The sequence below is a fragment of the Mytilus californianus genome, unplaced genomic scaffold, assembly GCF_021869535.1.
Source record: "Mytilus californianus isolate M0D057914Y unplaced genomic scaffold, xbMytCali1.0.p SCAF_4, whole genome shotgun sequence".
Lineage (NCBI taxonomy): Eukaryota > Metazoa > Mollusca > Bivalvia > Mytilida > Mytilidae > Mytilus > Mytilus californianus.
This window is the reverse complement of record NW_026262690.1, coordinates 101482651-101500636: the sequence shown is the minus strand read 5'-3', so window position 1 is coordinate 101500636 and position 17986 is coordinate 101482651. Positions and strand designations below refer to the sequence as shown.

Genomic DNA, 17986 nt, shown 5'->3' with positions numbered 1-17986 from the left:
CTATGATTGCGTCGTCTTTCAGATAATTTTTCCCATCGAGTTTCAACCTATAAAGTATTGATACTGGTAAGTTTAGTACCCCCCGTGACGATACGCGCTGCGTCAAGCTGGATATTTTCAAGTTTAGCAATCAAATTCTGATTTTGGGAGTCCCAATTGACATCGGCATATTCAAGAATTGGGCGAACAAATGATATGTAAATTTTTTCAAGTGTAAACCTATCAAGAACATTTTTCATTTTTCTCATTATATTTATTCTTTTGTAAGATTTAGAAATTATATATTCAATATGGTCGTTCCAGGATCCGTTGTTAGAAAAAAAGACGCCTAGATGTTTGTGTTTACTTACTGTTTGTAGCTCTTGGGTATTCATATTTAATGGAGGATGAAAGGGTCTATTTATTTTTTTTTAAATTATCATACTTTCAGTCTTTTGGGCATTAAAATTCACAAGCCATTTCCTTGACCAATTATAAATCTTGTCTAGATCGTTAATTAAAACTGTAGCTGTTTCTGTTGGATTGTCAACCATTATATATAATGAAGTGTCATCTGCGAATAGTTTAATTTGAGCTTGAATGTCTTCTACCATATCGTTAATAAAAATCAAAAACGGAGAGGGCCCAGAATAAACCCTTGTGGGACGCCTGCATTTACAGGTAACCATTCAGAACTTGAACCGTTAATGACCACCCGCTGGACTCTATTTGTTAGATAATTTTCAACCACTTTAATAAATAACCCGATTTGCCCGTAAGTAATTGTAAACATGTTTATATACACAGCGTTCCATACACTTTGAAATTACACTCAACAAAGAAATAGGTCCATAATTTGGTTTACTATTTTTATAAACTGGGGTAACATTTGCTCTTTTCCATTGATCTGGAAAAGTAGACGTACTTAACGATAAGTTGAATAGCTTGCATAATGGATACTTCAATACAGAAGATGCTTCTTTTAACAATTTGGGATTTATGAGGTCAGGACCAGAAGCTTTTGTGGGATTCACAATTTGCAATATATCTTCAACTTCAGTTACAGTAAGTTCTTTATTACTAATGTCATCACTAATATTGTGAAGTTCTTCAGGTAACATGGCACTTGAATCATCATTATTTGACTGGGAAAAAAATCGATTAAATTCATTTGCCTTTTCGATTTCATCAAATATTAAGTTGTTATCAACCATTAATGGAGGTACACTTGTGTCGTTTGTTTTTAATCCGGATGTTTGTTTGACTATTTTCCACCAATGAGTAGTGGACGGGTTACTGTTCATGATTCTTTTAATTAAATTGTTGTTAAAATCATCCTTTGATTTTCTTATTAAACTAGTAGCTTCATTTCGTATTTTCTAAAATTTTGTCCAATCCGATTGTTTATTATATTTTTTAGCCTTTCTGTGGATTCTATTTTTTTTTCCTTATCTTTTTTTTTATTATCATTTGTTAGCCATGGAGGTTCATTTTTACGAACAGTTATTATTTTATTTGGAATACATTTTTCAGCGGCTTCTATGATAGTATTTGTTATTTCGGTTGTAAATTGTTCAACGTTATTTGAGTTTATTACGGAATCCCAATCGGATAAAATGTTACGATATCTGTCATAATCTCCTCGATCATATAGCCAAATTTTTCGCTTAAAAGTTTTTTGACGACATTTTGGAAAGTTCAAAAGACTAATTATCGGACAGTGAAAACGTATTTGGTTTAATAAAGGTGGCCCGACTCCACAGTATGTTATTATATGCGCATCATTTGTTATAAAAAGATCTAACTATGATGACGACGATTCAGTGAAATGAGTAGGTTCATCTATCATTTCAGTAAGACTAAATTGGCTTAACAAAGATGTAATTTTTGAGTTGACAGGGCTAGTTGGTTATCGTTAAAATCGCCTGTGGCCATTATGTAATTAATAGTATTATCATTGGACGCCATATCAAGAGAATATTCAATTGTTTCCCAGATATCTGATCCACTATTAGGAGGTATATAAAAGGTTCCGAGTAAAGCCTTTTTATCTTTAAATGTTAGTTCTAACCATATTGCTTCCAAATTTGCGCTTTCGAGGTCAGTTCGATATTGAACATGTATATCATTTTTTGCATAAACAATTATCCCCCTCCAGCCTTGTGTGGGCCTCTGTCACGACGGAAGGGGTTCTGGTAATTTAAAATTTTAATTGATTCGTCTGTATGATTATTGTTTAACCAGGTTTCACTAAACGCTAAAATGTCGAAGTCAGAATACTCAGCTTGTATCAAATCTATTTTAGGGGCTAGACTCTGATTATTTAAGTGAAGAATTGAAACTGATTTTGAAAAAAGTTCACCGAAGTCCGACAGGTCTGTTGAGTTAATTAAACTTTGAGAAGAATCGATATCGTCACTTGGACCTGGATTTACCTGTATTCCTGCTAGGATTAGCAAAATTTGTATAATAAATAGTAAAAATGAAATAATAAATAGTCGAAGATTCACATTTACACTGGGTGTTTTTTGTACAATTGAGTCTACATGTTTCATCGCTGAGGGTTTAAGAAAAAACCCTTGTTGATGAGACAACGTGAAGATTAATATTGATAACATCAGTGCCTGCGAAGCACTTTTACAAACGAGAAATAGGTTGATACAGATAAAATCAATATAAGTTAGTCTTTGTTTGATGTTTTTGCCTGAGGAGTATATGCCAACTCTCATACGATATAATTCAATTCCTACCCCCATGAGTTATGTTACATCTGGCTGAAATTGGTCGAACTGAGAGCGGCCATATACAAAGTTGAATAAACCATAGTATTTCATCTGTTTTGTGAAAAAAGTGTAAGAACAAAAAATAAAAAACTTGTGAGAACAAAAAAAATTGAATATGCAATATGCATGAAACAAAAGAAAAAGAATGCAAATGTACATGGATTGAACAAGGAGTTTGGAGGAATTAGTATACACACGTATAACTATAATTGATTAATGATAAAACTTTCATCTACATTAATTCAAAACAATTGTTAAAGACAACCGTGTCAAAATAACTCTGTTCTAGTTTTGATTAATTGTTTGATCGCTGAATTGTCAAGATCTGTCTATACTTTTGACAATAAAGTAAGCAAGCACGGTACAATTCGCTGTACGTGTTGTATAAAGTTCGCTTGACTACGATAAAATTAGCAAAATTGAATGCAATATCTCCTGAACATGTTTTAAGGACTGGTGTGTAAGAAGATTGATTTTGTTCAATTTATAGAAGCGTGAAGTGAGCCATAGTCTTTCCTAAGCGAGGATTTTAACGTTATGTGTAACAACCGTTATACTTTTATCATTTTCACGCATCAGTTATAAATTTTACTACGATAGTTTCTGTTGTGAATTTAATACGTTTACTCATGTCACGTGACAGATCAGCGATTAAGGTAAGTATTCGTGTGTAATTAACAGGACTGGGGATAATTTACATAGCCTTGACAAGGTGTGTATTGGTAATATTCAGGTATATGTACATTCGAAAATGAGAGGAAGAGAAAAAAAAAACAAACTAAAACAACAAAAAAACAACAAAAGAACATACAAATTAAACGCAAGAAAAATAGGGAAACAATAGCACACTATTTGACATCATCATATATTAGAGCAGTTCATACTTATAAGATTATCAAGAGCATTCTGCCCTAAACGACAAGCTTCATAGTAGAAAAGATTTATAGGTCCTGGGAAGAAAAGAATATAAATATAGTACTAATTTTATTAAATGACCTTTTTGATTACAACTATGGAAGTTTATGTGATTATTTTAATTAATTGATGATGTCAAATAGGACTTAAATCTTAATAATCATGGAAATATATACAATTGTTTTATTATAAACAGTGAGATGTAAATTATTAAGACATGGGGTCACCAGAGGTTTGGTTATTTGTGTCTGAAGACCTTGTCGTTGAATCTGCGGCTGCAGCTCTTGCTTCGGCGTCGGTTACGAGCTTTGGAGGAATATACTCGCGTCTATTAAGTTTCCTGTTGTGATCGAGTCTCTGTAGAAAATCCATAGCGCCGGGACAACAGTATACTGACACGTAGTGAAGGAAAGTTGACATGGTATTGACAACATGAACTTGTAGTTGATTGTCCTTAACGAAAATTTTTCCATCCACCGTCCAGGTGTCTCTCATCAAATTTTCTATGCTAAGCTGTCTAGCTTTGTAGGCGATAGCGTTTCTCTCCTTTGTTAGGTCCTCGTTAATTCTGATATATTTCAGATCTCTCTTTTCCTACAGGTGTTTTTTGCATCTCAGTATTCTTTTTTTAACAACATGGTACTGAAGCTTGACTATTATTTGTCTCGGACGTTTCGAAACATTGTTTGCCCTGTTTTCTCCTGCATCTTCCGGGTTGTAAGGTCGACCAATTCTGTGTGCACGAATTACATCCCCGGGAGCCAATTCGTTGTCCATGGACTTTAACATTTCAGTTACCAGTTCAGTTGTTTTCGTTGATGTTTCTTCTATCCCTCCATCAGGAATGCCATTGACACGAATGGGGTCCCGATGTCCGTATTGCTCAAGTACATCTAAATCGTCACGTAACTTTTGATTTTCCGTAGAAAGCCTATCTATTTCAGATTTATACTGGTTAACTGTAGCTTTTATTGTATAGTCAATCTCTCCATGTATCATTTCTTTAAGTTGTAATGCTATTTCAACTATATCCGACTGGGCTAGTTTACATGTGATTGGTTGTTGTAAGGTTTCAATACTTGGTTGAGATAAAGTTTCTGTATTTTGCTGATACTGAAGTGAGTTAAGCCCTGCGGCAACGGGAGTATGATGAATCTATGAAGAGTCAATACGGACGGGCGAGGAACTTGGAGAAGACATGAGAAACGTTTTACTGGACTCTGGTTGAGGTGGTGTAGGTTTGCTGTGACGACGGAGTCTGTGTGAATTGTCTGGTGTTTGCATTTAAAGTTGAAGATGATAAGTCGATATAAGAGGATATAAGGATCAAACTTTGTCGTAAATACCAATCATATGGATAGTTTATGGTTATGGTTGAGTTTATGTAAATGTTTGTTTATGTTTATGTAATTACACACGTACCACTAGTATTCGAATACCTGCTAGTCTGTTGAGAACAGTTCACGTTTGAAAACACACACAATATTTAATGAAATGTCATATCATACTGAATATTCCTGATTTTATACCATTGGCATCATGTATCACATTTACATCACTACTTTTAGTCCTTAATACTCAGACCTCCGACTAAAAGAGTATTAGAAATCCATGTTTTTACATTTTTTGTCTTGTCGAAAAAAAAACGTCTTCACCATTCAGAGCATGCGCACAATTCTTTGTTTATAGTAAGACATGACACTGAAGCTTGAAATAGATGTATAAGGTACGTTGTTTTTGTGATAGAAAGTTATTTCATCATACATTATTTAGAGTTATAAAAGTTGAATAACCCTAAAAAAATGCTTTTAGCTTTTATTCCAAAATATAAAGCCCAAATGTAAAACAAAAAAATATAACGGCTTGATTTATTCATAAAACAAATATGATATTCAGGAGATCGATACAAAACACAAAAACAAGTAACAAAAACGCTAATGACACAAAGTACCGATCAAAGAGTACTCGTAACTACTGAAATGAGTTTAAAGCCGATAACAACTATTAAAAAATGATGTATCCAGGACAAAATATAAATCAGTACACATCCAATGGAAATAGTGTAAAGACATCATAAAAAGTATAGAAAAACATGACCTTGTGCAATGCCAAAATATAAGCACCGACAAGATGTAAAACCATAGGTGTTAATAACAGAATATGATACATATTTAGTTATATGTTTTGATATATTTGAAGTCAGTCATTCCACATAATAATCCACTCCTTTGTATTATGTATTTAATATATATTTGACCTAGAATGAATTTCATAACAGTGTGGACATGGACACCTGATATTTAAATGATATCGTGTCGGTCACTGGCTGTCGACAACGAAGACTTCACGCAATTACAATATGTCAGGGGCCTCTCAATGGGGATATACATAATTACGATTTTACACATGTCCATTCATAAAATAATTTTTTTTGCATGAACGTTTATAGGAATTTGTTTTGAATATATTTATATACTCACAGCAAAAAGTTTCTTTTGAAAGAATGAGTATTTTCAGATGTGATATCACCAAGTAATCGAATGAAAAAAGTAAGAAAAATTCTTTTCTGGCAATAAGTGAAAAATTAAGAAGTGTGTCAGCCTGACCTGTTAAATGCAGCTGTTCTGTTGATTTGAAAAACGAATGGACGGATCACAGCGATTTAATTTAGAATTGTACTAAATTTCTTTTAATTTGTGTTTCATTATCTATCCATGAATTAAATATGTTTACAATACCTTTCATACTAGAATAATTAAACGAGTGCACCCAGTTTAACGGTTATTAATACATTGTTACTGCATATTATGTTGACATATTAACCTGTACATTATCTCGTGTTACAGTTGACCAGTTTAGTTTTGTGCACATGAATTATTATTCCAAATCAGCTGTATTGTGAACATATCATTAAATTCATGGATATATATTGAAACACAGAAACCGAAAAAGAAATGTACAATTTCAAATTGTAAGGGGGCGACCATTCCTGAATCAGTTAAAATAAGGGAGGGGGGGGGGGGGGGGGGGGGCTATGTAAGAGGCTTTTGAAATCAGCATGAATAAATTGCAAATAAACGTTTATGCAGACGGAATTGTCTCAAATATTCGTCCTCAAATAAAAAAAAAAAAAAATAGTTGAGTAAGAACAAATTTATTGAAATTACAAAATTTAAAATAAATATCAATGTTTTCACAAAAGCTACTCGGACTCCAATCATCGTAAATTTTGCACACAAGACCGAATTCATATGTTTCTTGATATTTTCACGAGTTATTTTTTGTTAGAATGATATTTAAATGTTCACGAAAATCTGATCGTTGGAGTCTTCGAAGGGAATTCAAATTTGTTCCGTGCAAAACATTATGCAGCTCAGAGGACTAAAAGGATTTTTTAAGAACGGGTTCTTACTACCAACAAAAATAATCTTAGTATGAAAGTTGATCGTAGGTTACTCTACATCAACTCGTACGAATAAATGTGGTCTTATTTCTTTAAGGAGCCACAGAACGTTTGTGCAAGAAAAACATAACGTTTTTTTCTCTCGATTACTTGGTGACATCACCTCTGAATATACTCATTCTGTCTAAAGAATCTTTTTGTTGTGAGTATATAAATATATTCAAAACAAATTCCTATAAACTTTCATGCAAAAACTTTCATTTTATGAATGGACATGTGTAAAGATAGTAATTATGTATATCCCCATTGAGAGGCCCTTGACATATTGTAATTGCGTGAAGTCTTTGTTGTCGACTGCCAGTGGTACACACGATAACATTTAATTACCATGTGTCCATGTCCACGCTGTTATGAAATTCATTCTATCTGTTTGTTTCTTGGCTTTCATTATAATTGTGTTGTGTTGATGAAGGCCACACATTTCCCCTTTTTTGATTATTAAAAAGTTGAGATAACCACAAGGTATTCTATCAATTAGTTTTTTTGTTCAGAGACAAATGCTTCTTTAAAACATACGCATTTTCCCCAAGTATCAATAACTTGAATGCTCAACTCATGTTCATTGTGATAAATAAGTAAACGTAAAAAACAAAACAATACAAAATACAAACATAAAAAAATATTAAGAATTTTACATAATAATTAATGACTCATTCGATAAAGGGCAGGGAAGAAAAACATTACAGCCATTTTCGTCATCGCAAGTATCCACATCATAATTGCAGATAAAAGCTTAATTTCTTTCCGTATCCCATTTCATAATGAAAGAAAAGCCAATTTAGTTCTCCCTATATGTTTCAATATGTATATTGTATATTGGTATTATGATAGTACTCAACGATGTTAAAATTTTGTTTGTTTTTTGGGGTGTTTAGTGCCACTTTCAGTGATATATCCTGGCTGTCAACTTTTATTTGCTGAAAAACCCGGAGTACCAGGAGCGAACCACCGCCCGACGACAGGAAAACTGTCAATCCTTGTCATTTAAGTTCTGAATCGAGCGTTGTTAATCCCACGACCTCCGAGTTGACCGGCTATTTATCATTGTACATAAACAATTTGTCCATTGAGGTCCCGACAATTTTCTTATTTATTTTCAAAATATGTAAAATCATACGTTACATGCATATAAATCACAACTTTGTAAAGTCATATGTTTATTTTTACGTCAAAAATAGCAGATATCTCATTTTTCTTTATCGATCTTCCGAACGAAAAATTGTGTCTTAACAACATCTCTTACAATTTCAGGAAAAAAAAAATTATGTCACAAGAATACAGAATTTGTGGTTATAAAAGTAAAAAAACCAACGCTTTATCAAAGCATATCCGTGACGTTAAAATACTAAATCCCTGGGATGTGTTTTAGTTGATTTTAGTCTCTGATGCATGATTTTTTATTATTAATTGTTTTGGCTTTTAACTAGCTGTCAGTAACTGCGAGTACTCTCAAATCGTACTTTCTTGTTTATTTGACCTGTTGATTCAATTGCTATGCTTTTTTGTTATTTAATGTTATTCAGGGTTATATCTGGTCTACATACCAGCTTCGATAAGTGTTTGGTATTACTATAAATTTTCACTTCGTACTATGAACATCAAAATTATTTATTTTGTAAAAATATTTCCTTTCTCTATTGGAACTGTACACGTATACCTAACAACAAAATTATTTTCATTTACCTTTGTTTAAAGTAATTGCAAATGGCTGATATTTTTGTTCGAGCATATTGTTTCTCTTAAATTGTTTAAAATTTCATACCGGTATAACATGTTACTTTTATTATTCTTCCCTTAGTTTTATATACCTATTCTGACTATTCTGTCTTGAAAACGTATAAAGCAAATATATTTGATACATCATCTCGCTTCAGATTCTATTATTTTTTATATATATAGGCTACAGGTTGATTTAATAACATTAAAAATTCACAGTACTAGAGAATGAAATATATGGGTCAAGTGAAATACCTTTCTAATGAGTCATAACAACAGAGAAGGTGTGTTAGAATAACAAATTTTCACTAAAAGTACTTGAGGACAGAATTTACAAGTAGATCTTAAAAATGCATAACTTCAAAAAAAACTTCATTTTTTGTGTGTGTTATCTAGGGTAATTAGTCTTCAACCTCTAAAAAATTTTAGTTTGCCCTTCCACGAAATATTTAATTCGAATTTTTAAAAATATTTTTGAACTGATGCTCAATAGCTAGTAGATTCATTTGTCTTTCAAAATACAACTGACATATAAGGATTGTAATGATGCTATGTGGATAAATTGGTCGGTTTTCAACAGCTAAATTGACAGCGCGTCATCACTACAATGGCTTCCACTTTTACGATAATAAAAATTAGGTGGTGTAATGGGGAGATAATTTTGACGAAGTAGAATCCTGACTGTGACGTTATGAATTCAGTTAAATGCATTTAATGTACTGTTAAGTATCTAATATATACATAAATGGCAGTCAGCAGGGTTTAAGAACATCAATTGTTCGACCTGCTAGTCAAATGCGTTTTGTTAAAATATACTTTTTCACTCATTTGGTCTTTTGGAAAATGTTGTTTGTGCTGTATTTAGACCCCTCTACCAAGAAATTTGTTTTGCATGCACACGTATAAAAATTGCGGTTTTTATCCAACGCAATCATAGATTTGAACGTTGTTTTCAATTTAGACTTGTTCATAAATATATATATATAGTTATAAACACGTGGGTTTTGTTTAGTTTATGTGGTAGCTTTATGGTATCAAAAGTATGTAGAGGACATCAGAGATTCACAACTAGTCTGTCAAACACAGGTTGTGAGTTCGAATCCCGCACGAGGCAGGTGCGCTCGACTCCAATCTTAATTTGACTAGGATTGTCAGTTTTCCTATCGAAGATCGGTTGTTCTCTCCGGGCACTGCGGCTTCCTCCACCAATACAAACTGAGCGCCACGAAATAGCACAATAATACTGAAAGTGGCGTTAAACACCAATCAATCAATCAATCAATCAGAGAAATAAACTAACCAATAAAAATCTTCTTCAAGAGACACCCAACGAAAAAATCAGTCAAAATATCGATTTTCCAAAATGCTCTGCAGCTTTCAAACTCTTAATCAATTTTCAGTAGGATTTGACAACTTTCATATATTTTGAACCTGCTGGTGAAATAAATACGGAGAAATTAGCCGAAACAATCAAATATATGGAATTAACACGTCTTTAGTTTTAATATTCGATAACAGTTATATTCATCAGTAAATTTAACAATAATAACAGGATGGATTTCACTAATAGAGCAGTAACTGCTGACCCTTCTTCAGCAATTGGGTTCACAACCGGTTTTTAGTGTAGTTCATGTTGCTCAATCTTTAGTTTCTATGTCATGTTTTGTGTTGTTGCATTTTCGTCGTTTTTTGTTTTGGCCATGTTATTAGTTGTTTTTCACTGGATCTGTTAATTGTCCCCTTGGTGTCTTCTATAATTTGTTTAAAGTAATAAAATGTTATTTGGGAATCGTGTATTATATTTATAATTTTAAACTTTTAGTTTGCGACAAATAATGTTGAAAAAACATCAAACATGACAGACTAAAAACAAAGAAAGCATGATGACATGGAGCAAAACGTACGAGTCTCCTATCTTTATAGTTCTTATGACATTTATGGTACTTGCGAGGTCATTGTAAATTGTAACCGGAACAGAGAGTTAACATCAAATTGAAAAGGGTTATTATTGATCAACATAGTTCTATGTTTTTTTGTGTGTTTCTTTTTATAACTTGTTGTGTATTGACCTTCACTAAGTTGAAGTAATTAGATAAAAAAAAAGTCAGTTTTAAAGGTCTATCCTTTTTGTTCATATTTTCTTTCGAAAACTGGGACAATTCTAAAAAAGAACAGGACGTTTAAACTACAGCGCGCGGAAAATCCTGGACTACTAGTATGTAAACGCTGTATTTTTAAAAGTGAAATATACGAAAATTTTGCGTAGTTTATGATAAAAACTTGTATACCATTATAAGTAGGTTCGACAATTATGAATAAAACTGATATACTTGCGAAATAAGGGTAAATCGATTTATTCGTATGTAATTTCTTTCGAAAAAAAACCCTATTCCACCCTCGAAAAAAGGACCAATTCAATCGAGAAAAAAATATAATACAAACCGGACACTACACCAACTGTGAAAGTTGCATCACTTAAAATCATGTTAAACCATGTAGCATAGTATTTTAATTTACCTGGACACAATAATCACCAGAGTTTCTCATGTGTATCCTAGTATAAGCATTCGCCTGAAAGAAATGTAATCACAATTGAGATTATGATTTTGATTTCTAAAAACAAAACAAAAACATAAACAATCAAAATGTCAATTGTTCGCGAACAGTTGATAGGTCTTTCCTTTCTCTATTATAAAATATACACTCACATTTCGGCAAAGTACGCTGAAAAGCTTTAAAAACACATAAAACCGTTAAAATGAGGTCAAAAACACAAAGTTCATTATCTAGGATATGACCTTGACCTTGTGATCTTTGTCAAGGTCATTAGTTCCTGATGTCATTGTAAAAAAACCCATGGATCTACGACCTTAGGTTTATGAGTTATAGCTAATAATCTTTTCAGAGACCATTGTACCACTTACGGAAAGGTACAATCTCTTCGGTCAAAATGTAACAAAGTTGCGCCTTAATGACCCAAATGTTTTTTTTTCTATTCACGACATTTGTAACTATAACAGTTTTTGAGATTATCTCATAACAAGCTATCAGTTCAAAGGTCAAGGTCAACTTTATAATTTAACCTTGAGGTATGTTCAAGGTCACATGAATTGATAATAATTGGTGAAGATCCCAGGTGTTTACTATTTACGGTTTCTGAGTGAGGTTTAGTGGCCAACTGACATTGGTTAATTTTCAAAAGGCCATAACACTACAAAGGGGTCTTTAATTAAATCTTTTTGGTCTAAATGTAACGGAGTTCCAGGGTGAGTTCTTGAACAAATTCCAGTCTTCGGATTTGTCTAACTATTACAGTTACAGTGTTAATTCACTAACAAGTTTGTTTTTGATTTGGGCAGATAACTCTAGACCGACAACATTTTATGACTCACATGAGTTCCGGTTAGGTATGTGTGACACATACAAAGTGTGAACATGAAAGCGAAATGTCTTAGTTACGGTGGCAAATTTTGTCAAAGTTTGGCCGAAAAAAAAGAAGAATAATCGGAAGAAATACAATAAGGTCTTTTTCTTTTGGAAAAGGAAAGACATTAATAACCCATATTATGAGAACTGTGTTCAATGAAATAAGTTATAGATCTAGGCATTTTAGTCTCACACGGCGAGCTTTTGACAAGAGAGACGATTTTTCGCCCCCTATTTGAATTTTAATGTTTTTTGACAGTAATGTTCCTTTGGTCCCTTCTGTGACGTTTAATATTTAATGAGCGTATTATTTCACGTATTACCGGTAAATTATTAAAGGTGCATTAGCTACCGTAACGGTTCAGACTAAAAATTGAAATACTATTTGTTTATGTTTCAAACATTTATAAAATCGGATTATTGAAATAATGTTTTGCTATAAACAGTCAGTTTGGTTCATTTTTTTCATAATGTGCAAAAAAACATCGCTGATGCCTGCATTATTGGCTTGCAATGCAATATTTCAACCTCATTTGAATACGTATTCATGCGACATTTGATTTAACAGGTCGGGAACACTAGAGTTCCTGACGTCAGTATATATAGTAATTTCCCAAAATAGAAGGTAAGCATGGCCTTGAAAGATTGACCAATCGACTCAATGAACTACAATGCATTGTGGGCTAATACGAGCTTACTACCACAAAAGAACACGCTAAATTAGTGGGAACACTGTCAACTTTTATAGTGTCTGGGACTCTCATAGTAAATATTTCTGTTCAGCCAATGTATTAAATGTAAAATATATAACATAATCTTCAATTTGCACGTTCAGATTAAAAATATTGGCTACACGATTCGACTTTCTTTTTCGCCTTGTAAAAGTAGTTGAACAGGTTTTGTCCATTGTTATGCATTGTACCTGTGCATTGATTGCACGTTAAACAATGAAATTTCCAATGAAGTGACCAATGTCCAGTATAAAAATCATTAGAGCTCTATGAAACCTGTCAAAACGGTTTGAAGGAATGGGTTACACGCCTTTCTATATATATGCTCTTGGATTTTTGTATCCTTTATAATGCCATTCCAAAACATTGCTGCTGCGAAAAACACAAAGAACATGACACTGAAACACTGCTTAATTTCAAGCATGTTCCCGTTGTGGCGTTACATGCTGCCCGGCAATATGGATGTAACGACAGACACAGACTTATCTGCACTGGATGTGTAAAAACTTTTCAGGACCTGATCTAAAAGTAAGTACATCATATTCAGTATTCTCTAAAAATAAAAACAACTGAAATATGCCAAAAAATCAATTCTTATGAATGTTGTTAACATTGTCAGACAAGAATTAAGAAATGTCTTGAACATTTCGATGAATAATGATAGTTGATATAGGTTGTACCTGTCGAATTATAAATATATAAATATTACACAGAATTCTATAGTAAATATTTCTTTTCGAGATATTGGAAAAAAGTAAAATAACAAAAATACCGAACTCCAAGGAAAATTCAAAACGGAAAGTCCTTTAAAAAATAGCAAAATCAAAAGCTCAAACATATCTAACGAATGGAAAACAACTGTCATATTCCTGACTTGGTACAGGCATTTCCTTATGTAGAAAATGGTGGAAAAACCAATCTTTCTGAAAGGTGTTTGTGTCTGTTTCTTAGAGACAAAGTAATAAATACATACCCTTCCTCGATTTAAATGACTTTTTTAATCATAAAAGTAGGTACATCACTTATGTGAAAAGCTGGGACATTTTAGTGACCCTAACAAATATTTGACACACTCAAAGGCTTCCCCTTTTTTACAAACCCACTCAAAACTACTGGATTCCTTATTTTTTAACTATCTGAATAATAGTTCATCTTATGGGTCATTGTGTTTTTCACTGTTGTTTTGTTGCTGTCTTGTGAACGAATATCTGAAATCTTCGTTCAATCATCAATAATATTAATGGCTATATTTCGGGTAATTCAAACACTCGTTCCTTCGCATAGAAACAACTATTCGTTAATCTGAGCATGGAACGAATACTTTAGATCACGGACTATAAATGTAGATACAAAAAATGAAAAACTAAGCGCGAAAATTTTTATCCCGCGATGCCTGAAAAAATGTGTTAAATATATATAAATAACACATGTTTCGGTTGATCGTAAACACGTAGTAGTCCATCATGCTTTGTTACTCATTTAGTGGATTGGTTAAACATTCAGGTAAAACAAATTGCGTCATATGTAAATAAACAATTATATTTGCGAGGACATTAGAATGCTAAATTATGCATATCCATACAAGGTAGTGTTCCCTACCTGTTTAACCTTTGTGAAATATGGTAAGCATAACAGTGATTGAAACGAATGTCAGCTTCAAAAAGTGAAACAAGGGAAGGCAGAAACAGGAACACCGATTTCGATAATTGATTCGACTCTAACAAAAGTCTTACACAGGTTATGAGTTACTGTAAATGATTTACATTTCATTTATATGTTTCTATCTATGAAATGAAATCAAATCGACCTTTTTCTGTTGCGCGTGCTTACAAAAATGTATCTGTCGTTTTGTATTTTATGTTTACCTGTCTGTTTGAATAACTATAACGGGGTCATATTTCAATAACAGGAATGCACACGAACTGTTGATAAATGTAGTTCTAAATTACGTTTTTGTACTTATTAAATCAAATTGACAGTTGGAACGAATTCGGTGGCATAAATATAGCAGCTAATACCCTCTTAATTCAGTGATTTCGTTACCACAAATAATTTAAACTCTAATTTAATTCTTTCATATATACAACAATATGGCTTCTTTTTAAAATTTTGAGTGATGTTGTTTATACATCCCGTAACTAAGATACAATCCATGTAACTCGTTGATCCTTTGAATAAACTTATTTTAAAAGGTTATCAATTTAACACCGTCATAAATCGTTTGAATATTGTTTATCAGTATCAAAATTGATTTTGTTTTTGATAAATTAAAACATAACTAAATATGTATTGATATACAGTCAAGAATAGTTGTAATCCTGTAACCTGTCGATACTGTTTACTTGTATTTTGGCATTTCACAAGGCTCATGCTTTCTCATATTGTTTATGACGTCTTTACACAAGATCCGTTAAATGTGTACTGATTGATAACACGATTCACTTGAGATCACTCTCATTTTTTGGTCGGGTTCGTGTTGCTCAGTCTTTAGTTTTGTATGTAGTGTTTTGTGAACTTATCTTCTTTTTTTTGCCATGGCTTTGTCAGTTTCTCTCCACTTATGAGTTTTTAATCCCTGGGTATCCTCCACAACTATTTTAGTTTGGAAGAACATAATTTATTAATTTGACCTAAGTGGGTGACTATTCTTAGATCGGTACTTTTGTGTTTTTGTTAGTTAATTTTTGTCCTTCGTACAGAACTATTGAATTGAGCCATTTCCAACTTATTTTGCAGTTTCTCAGTATGTTGTGCTGTTAAACCACTGTCCTAGGTACGGAGGTTTGACCACTCACGATCATGTTTAACTCGGCTATATGTGCTTGTCCCAAGTCAGGAGCCGGTCATGCAGTTGTTTTCATATTTGTTTTTCGTTAATTGTTTTGTTATAAATCAGGTCGCTCATTTTCTCGTTTGAATTGTTTCCCATATTGTTATGGCGGGACCTTTTATAGCTGACAATATATATTTTCGGTATGGGTTTTGCTCATTAATGAAGAACGTACGGTGACCTTTAGTTGCTTACATCATTGACAATCATACCACATCTCCTTATTGTTTATAAGAAGTACACTTCTTTGACTTTGGATAATGGCACAACTATATGACCGAAAACATGTGAAGTGATATATTGCCATTGATCGTGTACGAATGATGTGAACCTCTGTAACAAGTTAACACTTAACAGGTAATTAAGACATAACACTGTAAGCTTCAATTTCTTCAAATGTTGTGTTGACTTGACGAACTAAATAGAACGGATATCATAGTCATATATGATTAGATATACATCCGCTCTCGAATCTATCATAGATGGTCAGTTGGTAACGGGACTGATGGACTTTCAGAATACGAGGATACCATTCGCTAAGTAGTCATCGCTTTGGTATTGGTAAACAGCATATTAAATTTGGAATACTGTGAGTGTACTTCCATTCCCCGCAGGCGTATCATTTTCCCAAACTATGATCAGTATGTATGATGTACATGATTTAAACATTGAATGAAATTCCTTGTCGCCAAATTACATCAAACAACTAATTCTGGTAAAAATATTTGTTAATCTATGTAGTTAAAAGTTGAAACAAACTTTTAGCTTTTGATGTATTCGGAGAAGTCTAGGTCAAAGTTCATGTTTGCCAAACGGCATGAAAACAAAGTTTTTATCTCGGTGTGTGTGTGTGTGTGTGTGTGTGTGTGAATAAAAGGAGATATTGAGTGTACACCAATGAGTCAGTTATCCGACACGAAAACTAACAGAAAGTTAGAGGTCAATATACGGTCTTAAACAGTGACACGTGTCTATACAATGTGTTAACTCTCCCGAGCACCGAAAAGTTGTAATTAAGTCATTCATTGACAGATAAACCAAGTCTGTTTAGGAAACCTATCTTTTCATGAATTTTCAAATCACTTGGGCATGGCTTATTGGAACAGAGCCCTTCATACTGCGTGGAATTGAGATGCATTGATTTTGCCGCAAATGTATATCAAATATCAATGACGTATTATAAGTTCTGAGAAGGACTAAACAAAACAAAAAAAAACTGTACGTTATATGTTTACGAGATGTCGGAACATATATATCATGTTTTGCGACATTCCACCTCTAGCGAGATAATAACTGAAATTAATTCACCACGAACTTTACGAGTAGGAAGTCAAATAAGATGCATGTACTTCCGATGTTGTATATATTACCGTAATAAACAAATGCTAGAAGTTACTTTCTTTAAAGAGCATGTGTTGCTCACCTAGGTCTATATGAATCTTAATTAATGGACACTCCTCAACATTGTAGACTGGCCCTTTATAGCTTGATGTTCGGTATAAGCCAAGGCTCCGTGTTGAAGGTCGTACCTTGACCTATAATGGTTTACTTTTACAAATTTTATAGCTTGCTGTTCGGTGTGAGCCAAGGCTCCGTGTTGAAGGCCGTACTTTGACCTATAATGGTTTACTTTTACAAATTGTGACTTGGATGGAGAGTTGTCTCATTGGCACTCATATCACATCTTCTATAGAATAGAATTGATGACATAACATTTCTTTTTGTTGATCTTGTATTGTTGGTCACTCTTCCTGTTTTCAGTTTTTCTCTATCGTTTTTAGTTTTCGCCATAAACACAAAAAAGGGTAAAAAAAATCGTCATCTAAGGGCAATCACTCCTATAAAGAGTCTACTTAAGATATCAACAAAATTTGACTTACATGTATTTGTAGATCTTGTAATGCTGAACATTTTTATTTATTTATTGCAATTGTTTATCTATCTTGTATAGTTTTCTAGGTAATAAGCAAAAACGCAAAAATGGGTAAATATTGAAATTAAAGAGCAAGAAATCCTTTAAGGAGTCTACTGACGACTTTAGTCATGTGATTTATTTGTATATCTTGTCTTCCTGGTCATTTTTTTTTTGCTATACAAATTGTCTATACATCTTTTTTATATTTCAAGATAATAGTTAAACACT

The 17986-nt window shown here is 32.9% G+C and overlaps 1 protein-coding gene across 1 annotated transcript in view; it reads right to left on the bottom strand.

Annotated features, from left to right (window-relative positions):
• Positions 1-17986, bottom strand: part of LOC127698929 (uncharacterized) — a 500671-nt gene that overhangs the window by 182736 nt on the left and 299949 nt on the right. The window contains exon 16 of the mRNA XM_052202662.1: positions 11374-11427. Within this exon, the coding sequence (XP_052058622.1) occupies positions 11374-11427 (54 nt within the window). The remainder of the gene's footprint in view (positions 1-11373; positions 11428-17986) is intronic.